This window comes from Pogona vitticeps, chromosome 11 (assembly GCF_051106095.1).
Source record: "Pogona vitticeps strain Pit_001003342236 chromosome 11, PviZW2.1, whole genome shotgun sequence".
In the NCBI taxonomy this organism is placed as follows: Eukaryota; Metazoa; Chordata; class Lepidosauria; order Squamata; family Agamidae; genus Pogona; species Pogona vitticeps.
Window position 1 is genome coordinate 3,294,808 of NC_135793.1, and position 16,545 is coordinate 3,311,352.

The window sequence follows — 16,545 nt, forward strand, 5'->3', positions numbered from 1 at the left end:
ACTGAGCTATCCAGAGGTCATTAACACACCACATCTTCACTTTTTAGCCATGAATGTAAATTAAGTGCCTTCTCTCCCATTAGGAAGCAAAGTCGTTTTTTTTTAAAAAATCATATAATCAGAAGTGCCTTCAAAAGATGTGCACTGACCTATTCCTCGTTCTAGGAGAGATTGCGTGGAGTGAGGACAAAAAGACCAGGGTGGGGTTGCCAATGAATGGATCATCTATAGTAGAAAACATCACAGAAGACTCCACTGGAAAATGTAGGGAAGCCACAGCAGATACACTAGGGGCTGCCAACAGTTCAGGAAGGATTTCCCGGCGGCAACAGATTTTAAAACTTCAGCTGTGAAGTTCTGCTCTTTTAAGCTTCAGAAAATCCTTTCTGCCTTGATTTCTGCAGCAGAATCGCTGTGCTTTGCAGAATGAACATTTCTGTGTTTGAAATGTAGAACTGGCTGGGACTTGAAGCCAACCAAGATTTTAGGAGGTTTTGCAGTACAAGAAAATGCTAGAGATGCAGGACCTAAATGTGTGAAGACCAAAATGTGTAAAATTACAACGGAAACATGTTTCTAGATGTAATTTTACAAATGTCAGACAATATTTGGGTGCTGGGTGCTGACATGATGCAGTTTAATGATACAGAAAATATATCAAGTGTTTTGAAATTATGATTTGATTAATAGCTGCAAAAATTCATGTGGGCTCATTGTGATTTTTTTTTAAAAAAAAAACCTCTTCATTCTCCATCATTGGGAGAATGGTTATTAAAATCTCTTGACCGGGCAAAGATTGATTAACTGCAGAAAGCTATATTTAGTTATATATCAATCTCACTAAATTCCAAATCTGGCAGATAAATGGGTACCATTGATTGGTTATTGGGATATGAGAAAAGCATTCATCAACTGGAAAAGGATTTTTCTATCTTGGTTTCGTCTTGTGGAATTAAGGGATTTTTTTTTTCAAATAAGTACACATTCAGTTGTCTGGATCAACATCAAGGTAGTATTTAACAGAATATTTTCTACCACTTGATTTTGCCCCCCCCCCCCGTCCCAACCTTCTGACCTTTTCACCTGATTTCCATTTTGGTTTGTGGATCTTACAAATCTTCGTGCAAATTTGTAGAGCTTACAAAGGCTAGAGTTCATTTCAATGGCAACTCTCTGAATTCCCCAGCCAGCAGGTGAGCATTGTCAGCCTGGAATATACTGGGAGCACCTGTCCAAAACAATTGAATTGCTTCTCCCAAAACTATCCAGTGTTGTGTATATTTCCAGGATTCTCCCCTTAAACATGTTTGGTCTAACACAGAGATCTTTGCAAGCACTGTCCCCGAACATTACACATTTTTTACCTACGTTTAAACAGAATTGCACTGCAGAATTGAGAGAAAGGCAAGTATTGACGTACACATGTGCTTCACTTTTATGTATCAATGCTGAAAGATCAAATTCAGGGGATTCGTCTTAAAATGCAAATGGCGCAAACAGCTCTCCCTGAATATTTATTGACTGCTTCTGCATTTTATGCCACCCAATTGGGAACAGTAGGTGAAGCTATTTATTTTAGGAAGCATCTCATTCTCCTCTAAGGACGGTTGGCGAGTTCAAAAGATACCCTAGCCTTCCTTCAAAACACCATTTGAAGAGGACTAGTACAATTTTGATGAATGAGTTTAAAAAGCTTTAGAAAGAGTCCTCCCAGTGGCAGGTATGTGCTTTGCTGAGTCCATTTGCTCAGCTGGGAAACCACTGAAAGCCCTTATATGGTAAAAAAAAAAATTACTCAAGGTGAAATGGCTAATGAATGCAGGCCAGATGTGAACTCTTGACTCCCAAGAGTTCTACTAATGTCATAATATGGGAGAAAATGGATGTGTATCACCTGGTTTTTTCGCCTCTTATCACAGAGGTGCACCAACCAGTGCCGCTCTCCGATTACATTACCTTTCCACAAGGGAGAGGGAAAGAGACAGCCTTTCCCTGCATTGAATTTATGACTGTTACCTAAATACAGCACTACGATATGAGGGAAGCCATAAAGCGAACACCTCCTTCTTGACTTCTGGATGATCCTCCGAACGATTAATCCCTTCCCCTCCTCTCAGAAGCTTTCTCATGACCCTGATTTAGAAGGGGCTTTCTTTGTGACATCTGAGCTGTTGTGGGAGGACAACTCTATCATGGACATCTTTCTTAGCCGGGATGTTTACATAATGTTTCTGTTGAGAAACGACCGTTGGGTAAATCTTCATTCAGGGAAAGAGGCTTTCTGTGAGTTCAGAAGGAGGGGGATTTAATATGATTGATGCTGGTGTTCAGCAAAAGACCAAACCTAATATTATAATATAGTATTCCGAACTCCGCCAGCTTTTTTCTTCCCATTTTTGGTGCTGAGGACCGAATCATGATTCTGAAGGTGAAAGAGGCTAAGGAGTCTCTTGAAACAAGGGGGCTCAATGCGGGAAATGGTAGACATCCCTCCTCATCCTTTATTAGACACCCCTCATGAGTGTTGAGCTTATGGCTATTAAACGGGAGCGACTCCTCTGAAAATTGTGTAGCCAAAAGGCAACTGAAAACTCACTGTTCCAAGGACTTAGTTCAAAGATAGTATGAGATTATTATTTTTTAAAAAAATCTAAACTTTGTTTGAGAAAGCTAGACAGCCTGTGCATGGGTAAATAAGAATTTATTTAATTTATGGGTAAATAAGAATAAGACTAAACCACCCTTGAACTGCAGAGCTGGAAGGGATCCTATGGGTCATCAGGTCCAGCCCCTCTCGAGGAGGCCCAGTAGGGGAATTGAACCCCCAGCCTCTGGCTCCACAGCCAGAGACCTAAGCCACTCAGTTATCCAGCAGTTCTGCTATGGTGCTAGACAGTACACAGGATGCTCATTGTGTGGCTTCCACCCGTTAAAATGAAGAGAGAAGCAATATAGTGATTTACACGCCACCAAAAGGTTCCTTTGGAAAATCAAGAAGGGGCAACGTGCCAGAGATCAAGAGTTATGTATCGGTTCATTCCGCCCACCTCCAAGCCCATCCTATTCAATGTTCTTTGCTGGCTCCTTTGTCAGGGTTGACTTGAATGATGATAGTATACAAAGGAAGTAGAGAAGAGGTGTTCCTATTGACCAACACTGCCACCTAGTGAGTAACACTCAACTTGGTTTGTCCGCTATAACTCAACCGAATATTGTCCTCTAGCCAGGAAGGAAAAGGTGGAAGGTTTTGTGCAAATAATTGGCTGAAACGCTCTGGAACTATCCTCCATACTTACTTATGGAAGAAAACTGCCTTACTGAGTTAGAGGAATCCACCTCCCATGGCATTTGGTTTATTATTGGTGGAGTGGTGCCAAGTCTTGTAGGTTGATGCTCCAGAACTTTCTGATGAGCTGAGATGATGTCAAGTATGGGGGTGCAAATCACATTGCATTCTTGCAGGTAAGAATCAAAAACATTTTCTCCCGGTGTGATGTGATCATGAGAATTTCTATGCTCCCCCCCCCCCCCCATTTTGGTACAATTTTTTACAAAAAAAAAAATCCTCATGGCTTTTGTGTGGGGAAAAAAAAGTCCCCAGCCTCATGTATTTTTGAGTAAAATAACTTGTGTTTTCTGTAGAAAACCGATAGTTTGCACTATTCCAAATTTACCGAAATTCAAGAAACGCCATCCTCTTGAAGAGCGAATGAATAGGATGTCGAGACAAAATTTTCTGTGGTAGGAACGAAGGCACGGGTGAAGTCCACTGCAAAAAGAGGAGCAAACTTCGTCCCACCTATTACATTTATGGGAGAGAAATAATGGCAGATAGGAATGAAACACAAGAAGATTCAACAGGCTTTATCTACAGGTTGCATTGATCACTTACTGGGTAGGATTTGTAATGTGCAACAATACATTCCGTTGCACAAACACCATATATTTATTCCAAAGAACAGACAGATCTGGGATGTAGTTTCCTCTACTCCTATTCTGCCCATGGTCACCCCACTCCAAGGTAGCAGAAAAGTGAAAACTTCCTCAGTTACCATAGGATATCTATATTTCCTAAATAATACATATATAAATGGCTGCAGTTTCCTGGCACTTTGGAGCTTGAGTGAGTCTGAAGTGCCCTTGACCCAATGAGCTAAATGGATCTTGCTGGGGGGGCGTGGCGTTAATTGATTTAAGAATGTCTAAGCTTGGACATAGCTCAGAAAATGTTTCTGCAGAGTTTTGACTCTCTTGAGCGCTTTCAACTTGAGCCATCATCAAGCAATGCCCTTTCCTAGTTGTGGTACAAATTCAAATCCTCCCCTTCTTTCTCCCTCCCTCCCTCCCTCCCTCCCTCCCTCTCTCTCTCTCTCTCTCTCTCTCTCGGGTCCTTCTCTGAACAAAACTGCTAGAATTAGAAAAAATAAAATAAACATGTTGCCTTGGGATGAATCCCGGCTGGAGAAACAAGCTCATGTTTTATTAAGCCATCCTCACAGGGCGATCCGATGAATAATGGATGGCGAGTGCAGCCGTTGGGTTGAGCAGAAAGGAGCTTAACCACTTTTGCCAGCTGTGTTTACAAAGGTCTGTGACTCACCTTTGTCGGCACCCCTAAACATATTAATAACGGTGCATAGGAGCGAGGGATGAGTGAGAACGAAGGGGCCACGCTCCATCGGAACCCCCCTCATGTTTCTACCAACAGGGGTGGGATCTGAAGCTTCAGATGAAGAATCCGGAAGAGATGCCGGACATATTCTTGTGCAACTAATGCAATGAAGCCAGGATGTGCAAGGTTAAATTGCCTCTTGATTTTCAAGGACCCATTAATTAGATTTCCATCTTGCCTCTTACTCACTGAGCTTGAGTGACATCCTTGGCTTTCCTTCCCCTTTTTTCTTCCTCCTAACAACCCTGCAAGGTAGTTCAGGCCAAGAAAAGAGAGAATGGCCAAGGCACTTTCCTGGCTAGGTGAGACTAAGAACCTCAGTCTACTAAATCTCAGTCCAACATCCGAATGACAGTGGTCATGTGCTAAAAGAATGTAGCATTCCCTTCTTGTTCATGGTGTGGTCCAGGCCCCACTGTCCTCTTCAGCGTCCCATGAGGAATCCAACATTTTTCAACAGAATGATGCAAAGTGGCCCCTTTGAGGTCTTGGGTGGATGATGGCTCCCATCCGCTATAATGACCACTGCCAATGGTGAATGATGGATGTGACATGAATGTGATTGTCACATGGAGCTACCTGTGTGTGTGCTTTTGAGATAGATCGCTATACATTGCAGCTTTCATTGAATTTTTAGTACAACTTGGTGTTTTTTTTTCCATATTGGTGTTTTCCACTTCTTCAAAAGTTGGAATTTGTTCAAAATTTTTTTATTTATTTATTTATTTCATATCCCGCCTATCTGGTCGGTTAAGACCACTCTAGGCGGCTAACAACATAAAATAACACAATAAATATATATATAAACGATTTTTTTTCATAGTGGAAACATTTAAACAAGATGAGAGCAAACAATAGTATACTGTAATATTGCCCACTAACGTTATAAGACACTTGTTTATATTCACTGCTCTTAGTGTTAAATATTGTCTTTTAATGATGGGAACCACCATGGTATACTCGCTGTTTTCAACTTTAAATATTGTGTTTCAATGGTGTAAGCCCCCTGGGTCCTGTTAAAGGAGACAGGTGGGGTACAGCTAACTAACTAACTAACTAACTAACTAACTAACTAACTAACTAACTAACTAACTAACTAACTAACTAAATTAATGGATGGATGGATGGATGGATGGATGGATGGATGGATGGATGGATGGATGGATGGATGGATGGATGGATGGATGGATGGATGGATGGGCCTGGCTAACCCAGAGAGTACTTTAACGTGGGGCAGTATATAAGCAGCACACTTTGCTTTTTTTCCCCATTTTTTGCTTTGCTAGGGTGAGAGATGGTGTATTTCTAGTCAAAAGCATAGCAGCTGTTTCCGTACGTACATCTTATACCTCGAAGTTAGTGTGTGAAACTGTGACTTCTTGTATCCTTATCCTTCAATGCACGACAGACTATCCCGCTCTGACAATTTAGTCAGTATTCTGGATGTTTTAAGGGGAGGGAAAAAAGTAAAAAACAAAACAAAACACCAAATTGAAAATTCAGCTAAAACCTGGGTAACTATAACTTGGTTGCAGTCACGTCTAACATATACTGTTTATTAAGTTCCTTATGCAGTGACCTCTACTACCAAAAAGAATATAAAAACAGATGGGAAATGAGTATGCCATAACTCTTCAACTGAAAAATGAAAAAACTACCTTAGAAGCTAGTAATTTTTCTTTTTCTTTCTTTCTTTCTTTCTTTCTTTCTTTCTTCTCTCTCTCTCTCTCTCTCTCTCTCTCTCTCTCTCTTTCTTTCTTTCTTTCTTTCTTTCTTTCTTTCTTTCTTTCCCAGTAAATATCACGCCCCCACCAATCCGGTTTATCCCAAAGCAATTCCAGGAGGGCTCAAGAGAGCGCTCTCCTTTCTGGTATCTTGGCTGCAGAGTCTAAAAAAGAAAAACAACACAGGACGGTGTTTGATCCTTTCAACAGATGTGTCCCAGTCAGCTTGCTTCCAGCTGTTTTTCTTCTTCTTAGCATTCCCATGTGACTCGTGATCAAATATTTGCGAGCTGGAATTCGAGAGAGCAAAGAGGGAGCAATGGAAATGAACTATGAGGAACCTCTTCCCCCGCCGTTGAACCGTTGGTACAGTCCAAAGAGTTTAAGAAGTCAGGAGTTGGCTGTTTGCAGTTGTGATTTGGGACTTCCTGTGTGTATGTTTGCCTGACAGCTCAGAAATCCATGGTGAAAAGTGTTTAGTCCAGGTAAGTCTCAAGAGTTGATATATAATGATTACTATGTAGGGGATCCCTTGATCTAAAACTCACCCGTCCAAAATTAGCAGTTGCTGAACCACGCTAAGCCTGTCCGGAATCCCAGCTGGTTATGTTTTAGCAGGAGCCCAAAAAAATAAAAGGGTAAATTGAAGCACACGAAAAGCTATGGATTAAGGCCCCGTGCGAAACTGCAGCTTGTGCCTTCTGCAAAAGAAAGCTTGTTTGCATGTTTTCCTGCTGTCCTGGAAAAGTTTGCATCAAATCTAGCTGTTGTTGTTGTTGTTTGCCGGCAGAAATAGAAATAGGTGCACGTGTTACTGGAAAGTGGGACACTGTTTCAAGAAACGTATAGACCCAGCCAGCTGCAAAGATTATGAGCACAGAAATAAGCTTCATTTGGGACCTCCTGAAAATTTAGGATGATCACATTTATCTTATCCACAACCCTGTTCTGCGTTTGGACAACCAGGGAGAGCACAATCTGTGTTCTTCATTCAGAACTGGCCCCAACCTATCATGGCTCCCCATTAGTCACCTTTGAGGGATATCTTATCTGTATTTCTAGCGTAAATTGCTAGAATGGTCATTCCCGGTGGTTCATCTCCCTTCTGTGAAGTGTCTCTGGCCAAATGTCCAGCTTCTAAAGGCTTGTGATCTGTTTTATGTTGTACTAGAAGCCGCAGAAACACTGTTTTCTCTTAAATGTCCAGCTATAGGGTGACATTAAAAGGCTGGGATTTATTGAGAAAATAGTTACTTAGAGTGAAAAGTACTCACGTCTGAAATAACTCGAGTTTATTAACCGGTGGAGTCAAGCACCGGCATGGAAGAATTCTCAGGGTTGTAAAAAGTTGTCGGCAGAGTCAACAAGGCAGTGTTTCAGTTGCTAAAACAGCATCTTTCCACCCACAGTTATGTACAGTTTAATAGGCTTGTTTGATGGTGCAATTCAAAAATAAATTGTCATCATGTGAGAATCTAGACAACTTGAAGCACATAGATGCTTTGAACACAGGCTAGGAAAAGCAACAGTATGAAAAAATATAATTAAAGCTACAGTTGGGCATGTCCTTTCTGGGAAGCCTTGTTGAAAATGGCAAACCCTACCTCTGAGTAAACGTGTTTTGGACGGCATCGTCCAGTTCTACAAAATATGGAGGGCTTCATTCAAAGTCTTGTATATTCAGCTCTACTGGGGGCAATAAACTGGAGTTACCACTTCTCTCTCTCTCTCTCTCTCTCTCTCTCTCTCTCTCTCTCTCTCTCTCTCTCTCTATCTATCTATCTATCTATCTATCTATCTATCTATCTATCTATCTATCTATCTATCTATCTATCTATCTATCTATCTATCTATCTATCTATCTATCTATCTATCTATCTATCTATCTCCCTCCCCCCCATTCAGAAGTAGTTTATTATTCCCTCTTTCCAAGGGTGCTCTGGAGTTATACAGCTTGCCCAAGGCTGCACAGTTGATGGGGCACATAATGCTGTGGATGATCTTGGTGAGCCCCACTCTTGAAGGATGGTAGGAAGTCATAGTCACGACTGGATTTCTGCTCACTCCAACCCACTGAGATATACCACCATAGTATGGCACCAAATTTAACTGGGTGAGAGGTGCAGCACAGTCCTCTTCCCAATGGCTCCTACTCTCTCACATGCCTTCAAAGAGAGAACCAAACAAAAGTCGATTGAAATCGTTTGTGTGTTCTGTGCTGTTAAGTCCGAACCGACTTCTAGCGAACCTCATAGGGCTTTCAAGGTAAGTGAGATACAGTATTTAAAGAGTGGCTTGACCAGTTCTACTTCCCCCAGTGAGTTTCCCCAGCTAAACTGATCCAAACTCTATTCTCCACTCTACCCATTATGTACACCACACTGGGAATTCCGTTTTATTAAAATTAAGGGATCAAAATACATTTTAGAGAGAAACCCTTAAGATTCAGGGCACTATATTAGACCTTATTGAACAGCAGCTACAACAAATCTGTCCGGGCAGGAACGAATAAGCTTTCATTCCACTTTATTTTTGCAAGACTTTATCAGTCCTCACATATTTCTTCATATCTGGGATGAAAGCAATTCTAAAAAGAATCGAGCAAAATCAGAATGCACAGACTCTCGAATGTCCATCTACCTATTTACTTGAGGTTAAGATTACATCATTTTCTCTTCTGTTGACCTTCATTTCTGTCTTTCCGTTTCTTACAGGTGTCTCTTTTTTTAAAACGCATATATGTAGATAGTACAACACACACTAAAATATGTCCAGTATGGGTTGAATTCGGCTGTTGTGAAAAGATAATTTTGTAATTGTTTGTTTTTGGAGAATTGCTCAGAAATTCCTTCGAAACATCGAGAAGGTGAAAAATTTAGACGTGGGAGATAGTCAGACTGATAGCTCTCCTCCATCTTTACTGGGAGAAATAGTGGATTTCCTCACAAGGAAGGCAACGAGGGCAGAAACCATATACCTTTAATCACATAGATCTTTATTACTGTGCAGGCCACCATCTCTGTTTCACCTCCCTTCCTATTTTAATTAGCAATCCATCATTTGAGATCAGTCCTAGGCTGGTTCATCGTGAGCTGATTGGGGATAAAAGAGCTTCCACTGAACCATTTGTCTTCATTTTCTTAGGGCAGGGCAGCATGGCTCCCACTTCAGCAGTGAGGCGCTTCAAAAATCAAAATTATCATGATCTGAAGAAAGAGTGCCTTGAACGAAGGCAGCTTTTTGAAGACCCTGAATTTCCAGCTTCCGACTCATCTCTGGTCTACAGCAGTCCTCCCCTGGGAAAAATAGAATGGAGACGCCCAAAGGTATTTACCACCGTACAGATTCTACTGCAGCTACCAGAATCCTTGCCCTCTGACCATGCTGGGAATAGAAATTCAAAACAACTAGAGCAGTGGTCCCCAACCTTGAGTAACCTGGATGTTCTTGGACTACAACTCCCAGAAATCCAGGCCAGCACAGCTAGTGGCGAAGGCTTCTGGGAGTTGTAGTCCAAGAACATCTAGGGACTCATTTCACTGAAGCGTATATGTGTGGTAGTTGGGGTGTATAGTTTTAGAATTCTACAAATCATAGGATCCAAATCTCCTTGAATCATCTACATTTTGTCTAAATGTTGATTCTACTAAGATTTTAAATGATGTGAGACATGTTTATGTCCTCATTCAATGCTGTTCAGGATAATGGTCAGAGTGATATAATTTCCACGCTGTAGATTCCCTTCTTACGTGATGTCTGGGGGCTCCATTCCAGCCCAACAATTCTAATCCTTCTATCAACCACACAGTCTTGAATTATCTGCATTTTGTCTAGACATTGATTTAGCTAGGATTTTACCGGTTTGATCTGTGATGGGTTTATATCCTTATTCAGTTCTGTTGTAGATGATGGGCAAAACTACATGATAACCTTTCTTACGGCATAGGCAACAGCAACAATCATCAGATATAAAAATTAGGAAAACATTATTAACAATGTCTGCATCTATTTTCTTCTCCCACATGCATCCTGACACTATTTCAGCTCATTTCTTGTTCCCGACATCTCCTCTGTTCTATCTCCCACTGCTTTCAAACTTTGATTGAATGATAAAAGAATTGAAATTTCCCTCTGAAATTGGACATGGATGATTTGACTTCCTTTGGTTAATCTGTTATCTCCATCTTCGGCTAGGCACACTGTCTACTTTTGCAAAACTCGGGGTAAAAGCAATCTCAATAAAATCATTCACGTTTTATCGTTATCCACATACACCCTTGCACATTGTTAGAAAGTTGGGTAGAAATCAGTTTTAAGAATTGATACGATCGTCCGTGTGTTGATGAAAAGGTTTCATTTGGCTTTCTGTTGTACTTGGACTTTGCAAATTCGGGGGGAACTGCAAGTTCTGCATCTCTAGAAAGCTGTAAAAAAACATAGACAAGTCACTTTTTTAAAAAAACATGGTTCTTGGGACCCCCTTGTGGGTAGTCCTCTAGAGGAGGGGGCAGGATCTGTTCTCGATAGTCCCGGAGTGCAGGACACGTAATAATGGGCTCAAGCAACAGGAAGCCAGATTTAGACTGAATATCAGAAAGAAAAAAAACTCCTTAAGTGTTAGAGCAGTACGACAATGGAGCCTATGACCTCGGGAGGTGAGGAGTGCTCCAGTGCTAGGGCCATTCAAGAGGAAATTGGACCACAATATTTCAAATCTACTTTGATTTGTATTCCTGCATTGAGCAGGAGGCCTCAGTGGCCTGAATAGGGTCCTTCCAACTTCATTATTATACGATTCTATGATAGACATTTCGTTGACTATCAAAATCAAGGCAAATGATTTATTTTATTTTAATTTTTTCTGTTCCTGTCTCCCCGTTGGGCCCCCAACAGTGAGACTACACAGGGATTTGATCTGGCCTGGTACAGCCCTTAAACGATTTGTTTTACTTATTATATTATTATTCTGCCTCTCTTGTAAGGAGATCAAGGCAGAACCCTTGTGTGTCCATTTCCTTACTACATCCTCACAAGCTTTGTACAAAGAAGCTCAAGCTGAAATCAAGTGTCTGGCCCAAGATCGCCCATGGGAGTTTTCACAGGGAAGTGGGCTTGGCATCCAAACGTCCTGAGTTCTAGTCCGACAGCCTGACAGGAACCAAAACCCCTCCCTGAATTACTGTCACCACCGTCCTGTTAGGTGGGCCAAATAAAGAGGGAAGGATGGATCCAAGACCACCCAGTGATTTTCATGATCCACTGCAGACATGAATCTGCATCTCCTAAATCCCAGCCCAATGGCATTGGACCATCTTGGCTTTTGAGGAATAAAAAAAAAATCTACCTCAGGCTTCCACCTTCAATGACATTGGGCCAGGTCAACGGCTTATGTGTAAATTCTCATGCTAGCTGCAGAACTCTCTAGTCTTTTGAGAGAGATGGAATCTGATTCTCAAAGTGGGGGCCCAGGAGAAATAAGACTGTAAATGATTGTTTGACTCTAATTAGTAGAAAGCTTACGAGCTCTCTCGCAGGGTGCAGGATGAATCGGCAAGCCTTGTTGAAAAAAGGCTATGAACCCAGTCTCCGTCGATGACACGATTAAATACTGGAAGAGGTTACAGGGGCTTTTATTTGCTGGATTACAGTATTTGGGCAGGGTGGGGGAATCATCATCCTCCATGACTCTGAGCTGTTGATCGTTGCTTTCTTAGAATTGGTCGAGGGAGGCCCCATTACATGAGACTCAGTGGTTCTTGCCTAGAGAGAAAGGTGTTAAAGTTGTGAAGCTTGAAATAAAACAGACAGATCGGCGCATCTTCCAGAGATGCAGAGGGTGCATACTAAGGCAGGCGGTTGCCATGGGTTGCCATGGAAACTGGCAGTAGCAAGGCCCGGGATACGGGGTTGTAGCGCAGCCAAATTGTCACCTTTTTGTAAATATGTATGTGTGTATAATTATTGACTGAACGAAGGGAAAACAAAAAGCTTGAACCAAAATCAGGGCATGGCTCTGTTCGTCTTGAAAAAAAATAATAAATAGATAAAAGGAAGAATGAATGCAAGGTTTCCTGCTGCCAGACTTCATTCCTGTATCTCTGCGTGATTAACTGTTCTGACTTCACCTCCTTCCAATGTGCTTCGATTGGGGTCGGCCGGTCCTGTTGCATCGATGCCTCAGATATGATTTGCATATACCATTTTAAAATGATTTGCATATATCATTTTTAGTAAACACAGGCTGTTTGGAACACAGTGAGATGGCCAATTAGGGGTTTCCTAACCTCCACGTAAATCATTGCCACTGGTGCCAAAACATAATCATAAGTGATCTGCAGTGGAGGGGGTGCTTCTCTGCATGTGTGTTCCACGTTTTTCCACAAAATATCTCAGAGCAAACTTCACGTTCTTCCCCTTGCAAAGCTCAACACGCAAATGCATGCACAGCAAGAATAAAAGGATGGGCTGACTGAGCTCAACAGACACAAGCAACCCATTCGGTGCTACAACTTCTCTTAGTGCTTGCACAAAGGCAGCCCCTGCCACATTTTTTGATAATGCACATTTTACAGGCATGTGGCTAAAAGCAATCTTGAAAATGCAGAACAATCTGTTCAAGACCAACAGAGAGAGAGAGAGAGAGAGAACACTTGTAGAGAGAAAAATTGCATTTCCTCACTGGCCACATGACAGACCAAGTCATTTAGCTGCACAAAATGTGCTTCATCTTTTCTTTGTGTTGTAGTGGACTGAGGACATGCAGGGCTGTGGCACCAAGGTGCTTTAATTACTATTGTGATGACATGATCTGCCACCCCTCCATTAAGTTTCATTATTGTTCTGAGCTTAGCAGAATCTTCAGAACAGCTGGCAGGAAAGGAAATGTTCTAATACATGATTGTTCGGGGAGGGTTGGTGGGCAATTAAGACCCATTTGCTTTGCAAAAGACCTGCTTTTGGTAGAGATATAGACTGCCAAAAATTGATACAGTGGCTTGAATCCTTGAATTCTTTGCGTAGCTGTCACTTCAGATACCATCATGATGATGACCTTAGTTCATAGTGGACCACTTAGACTATTTTCAGGTAAGAACTGTCACATCCAGCCCTCATTATTAGCCATAAAATGGGTGTTCAGCAAGGGGCCAATATCACAAACTAAGAATGCAAATAAATACATTTCAATTTTGCCCAGTAGGTCCAACTCTTGTACCCTTGTGGTACGACATCACAACATTAGCCACTTCAGACTTAGTGGACTGTGTCAATTATTTTGATGTCCGGATGAAATAATAACGTGAAAAGATCCAGTTTTATGACAAGTTGGAAAATGTTGCCTTCCTTTTGTCTTGGACGGTGTGTTCTCCGTCTGAAACTATTCTGCTTGGATAGGATCCCATGTCTAGATGGGGTGTGAGTAGCCAGTTTCCTGACCCATGGACAGAATCCCACCCAAATGGCCAAATAAACATACGCGTCTACTTTTAGTTAGTTAATTCTTTTTGGCGGTTTCTTGAATCCCTTCTGAAGGGTGTTGGCCAGCCCCAGCCAAGATTTCAGTCTCTGGAGAAAGCTTTCAGCTGACCAGCTCTTGTCTACAATAATGAATAATTGTTATTTATTTTTAAATTGCAGTTTTGGCTTCTCTATGCAGGCCACCATTGATGTCAGCTGTTGAGCAACACCCTTTATCTAGTGATAAGCAAAGTCTAACTATCTCGATTTTGCGTGGGCTTGATCTTTGCCAGGAGAAAGCAAAAGCTTTCCCCAGAGTTCCTCCAAACTCTGGAAGCTTTCAGTAATTACTACTGGACGCTAAAGCACCAGAGAATATATAATAAGTTTAGCTTAAAAAACGGGTGGGCAATGTGGGTTTTGGCATTTTGTCCCATCTGATCTTTTCTAGATCTACATGCAGTGTGGTCTTCCTTCCCCCTCCTCTCTATAAGGCCACTTCCTGTGTCTCTGTAACCGTATATTTGGAGTCTTCTCCTGCATTATCTCTGAACAGATTTCCTGATGAAATAAACAACTTTCCCGTTTTAACCTAATTGCATGTTTCCAGAGCCATTGGTCCCATTTGGTAGTCAAATGTACAGCACTAGCCCCATCTTCTCTGCTAGTGTAAACATGAAATATCCTTGGTCATGTTACTGTACGGATTCCTTTCCTGAACTCTCCTAAATAAGCAGCTCAATAATTTTCATTGTGACAATCCCCCAGCCAATGAACACAAATCTTCTCTCATCTTCATGGGACACAGAGGCAAAACCCCTGCCAGTGTGTCTCGTGTCACCAGCTCAAGACCTGCTGTGAGTTCGAACCCCTGACCCTGACAGATGGCCCCCTTTTTGCCTAGTGCTCCGAGAGCATCATGTGGAAGCTGACGTGCCTTATTTTCACCCCACCAAGGTGCAAGTGATGTTTGACAAAGCAAACGGAAGTGATGAAGCCATTCCAGTCAGATTGCCCCCATAGCCAAGGAGGGAGAAGAACCGTTTTTCTGATCCATTATTCATAAAAACACCTAAAGTCTAGACAGTCTTGACAGCATGGGTCAGGGGCTTGTCCCATTCTTTTCCCCCAGTGTATTTTATTAAATTCTCTTCGCGCACCCCCCCTCTGTGGAAGACAGACCTTGCATGTTTATGGATAGGGCTTAAACGATGAAAGCAGGTGGCTTTCCCTTGTAAACCATCTCCTCGGTCCCTCCCAGGAGCCTTCAGATAATGGCCCTTGAATGAGGAATAATTTGGTGGACATCTGGAATAGCCTTACTTTATCTCTCCTGGGGTGAAAAAAAAGGGAAAAAAAGAAAAGTTTCTCCAAAGTTATCAGTAAGAGGAGTAAAAGACCTTCTCCTTCTGTTCCCCCACCCCCCGCCTCCGACACTTGTTTCAAACCTCAGAGAGGTTCAGATGGCATTAATTGATGGGCTGACCTATTTAAATGTCGCCTAGGCAGCAATCAGAAAATATCACATTTTAATGACAGGGTGATGTGGAGCCTTTTTTCACAAGGGAATCCGTAGCGGGTGTCAATGCATAGGTCATGCGGTTTCTAACAAGTTGTACCTTCTTCTTAACAAGCGTGCCCATGGTCATTGCAAGGCGGTGAGGGTTAAAAGTAGAAAAATATCTCTATGAAATCATAGGATAGTTGAATTGAAAGGGGCCTCTAAGGCCATCGAATCCAACCCCTTGCTTGATCCAGGAATCCCAATCAAAGTAGATCTGAAAGAGGGTGGCCCAATTTTCTCTTGAATTCTTCCAGCGTTGGAGCACTCACCAACTCCTGAGGTCCTCAGGTCCATTGTCATACTGCTCTAACAGTTAAGACATTTATTCAGCCGTACTTTTTTAAGTCTTTGGAAAGTGCTCTCCTATCTCCCTTCAGTCATCTTTTCTCAAGGCTAAACGTGCCCAGTTCTTTCAGTTTTTCCTCCAAGGGCTTGGTTTCCAGTCCCTCCTGATCATCTTTGTTGACCTTCTCTAAACGTGCTCCAGTTTGTTGACAGCCATCTTGAAGTGCCGTGTCCAGAACTGGACACAGTACTCTAGATTTGAGGCAGTTCAAAAGTATATCTCAGATATTGCTGGCATTCCAGGCTGCCTTGATGAGCATGTCTTGTAGGTGTGTCCATTTATTCTTCCAAATCCGAGCGAGAATGATGTTTGTTCTACAATTGCTGCAGAAGGGAACTGTCAGGGTCAATCATGCTGGAGGTCAGATGACAAGTAGATCCAACTGGACCACATACTCATTTGTATGAGTAACAGACAAGCAAACTCTTAGAAGACAGCACCTAACGGAGTACAACTGAGTTACTCGCTACTTCTCATAGAATAATAACAGTCACTTCTTTATTATCTATCTGGCAATTAACTCATTTAGCACCTATTGGCAAAGGCCAGACATCATCTGGTGGGCTACATCCATTCCGACACGTAAATTACACAACTCTAACATTCTTGTCTTCGCATACATAAATGCTGGATTGCACTTATCTATTCCAGCACTTCTAACCAGGAATGTTCCTCTCTGTAAATCTACAGGAGTGAGTCCTAGGGGAATTGATGAGGAGGGAAGCAAGCTTGAAAAATGTCTCCAGCCACTAGCTACAGCCAACGTTAATGCCCCCGTGCAACA

At 42.0% G+C, this 16,545-nt stretch overlaps 1 protein-coding gene across 1 annotated transcript in view; it reads left to right on the top strand.

Moving 5' to 3' along the window:
- Positions 1–6,421: 6,421 nt before the first annotated feature.
- Positions 6,422–16,545, top strand: part of CAPN6 (calpain 6) — a 38,226-nt gene continuing 28,102 nt past the window's right edge. Inside the window, exons 1-2 of the mRNA XM_020784398.3 lie at positions 6,422–6,881; positions 9,541–9,722. Coding sequence (XP_020640057.3) covers positions 9,552–9,722 — 171 coding nt within the window. The 5' untranslated portion in view covers positions 6,422–6,881; positions 9,541–9,551. The remainder of the gene's footprint in view (positions 6,882–9,540; positions 9,723–16,545) is intronic.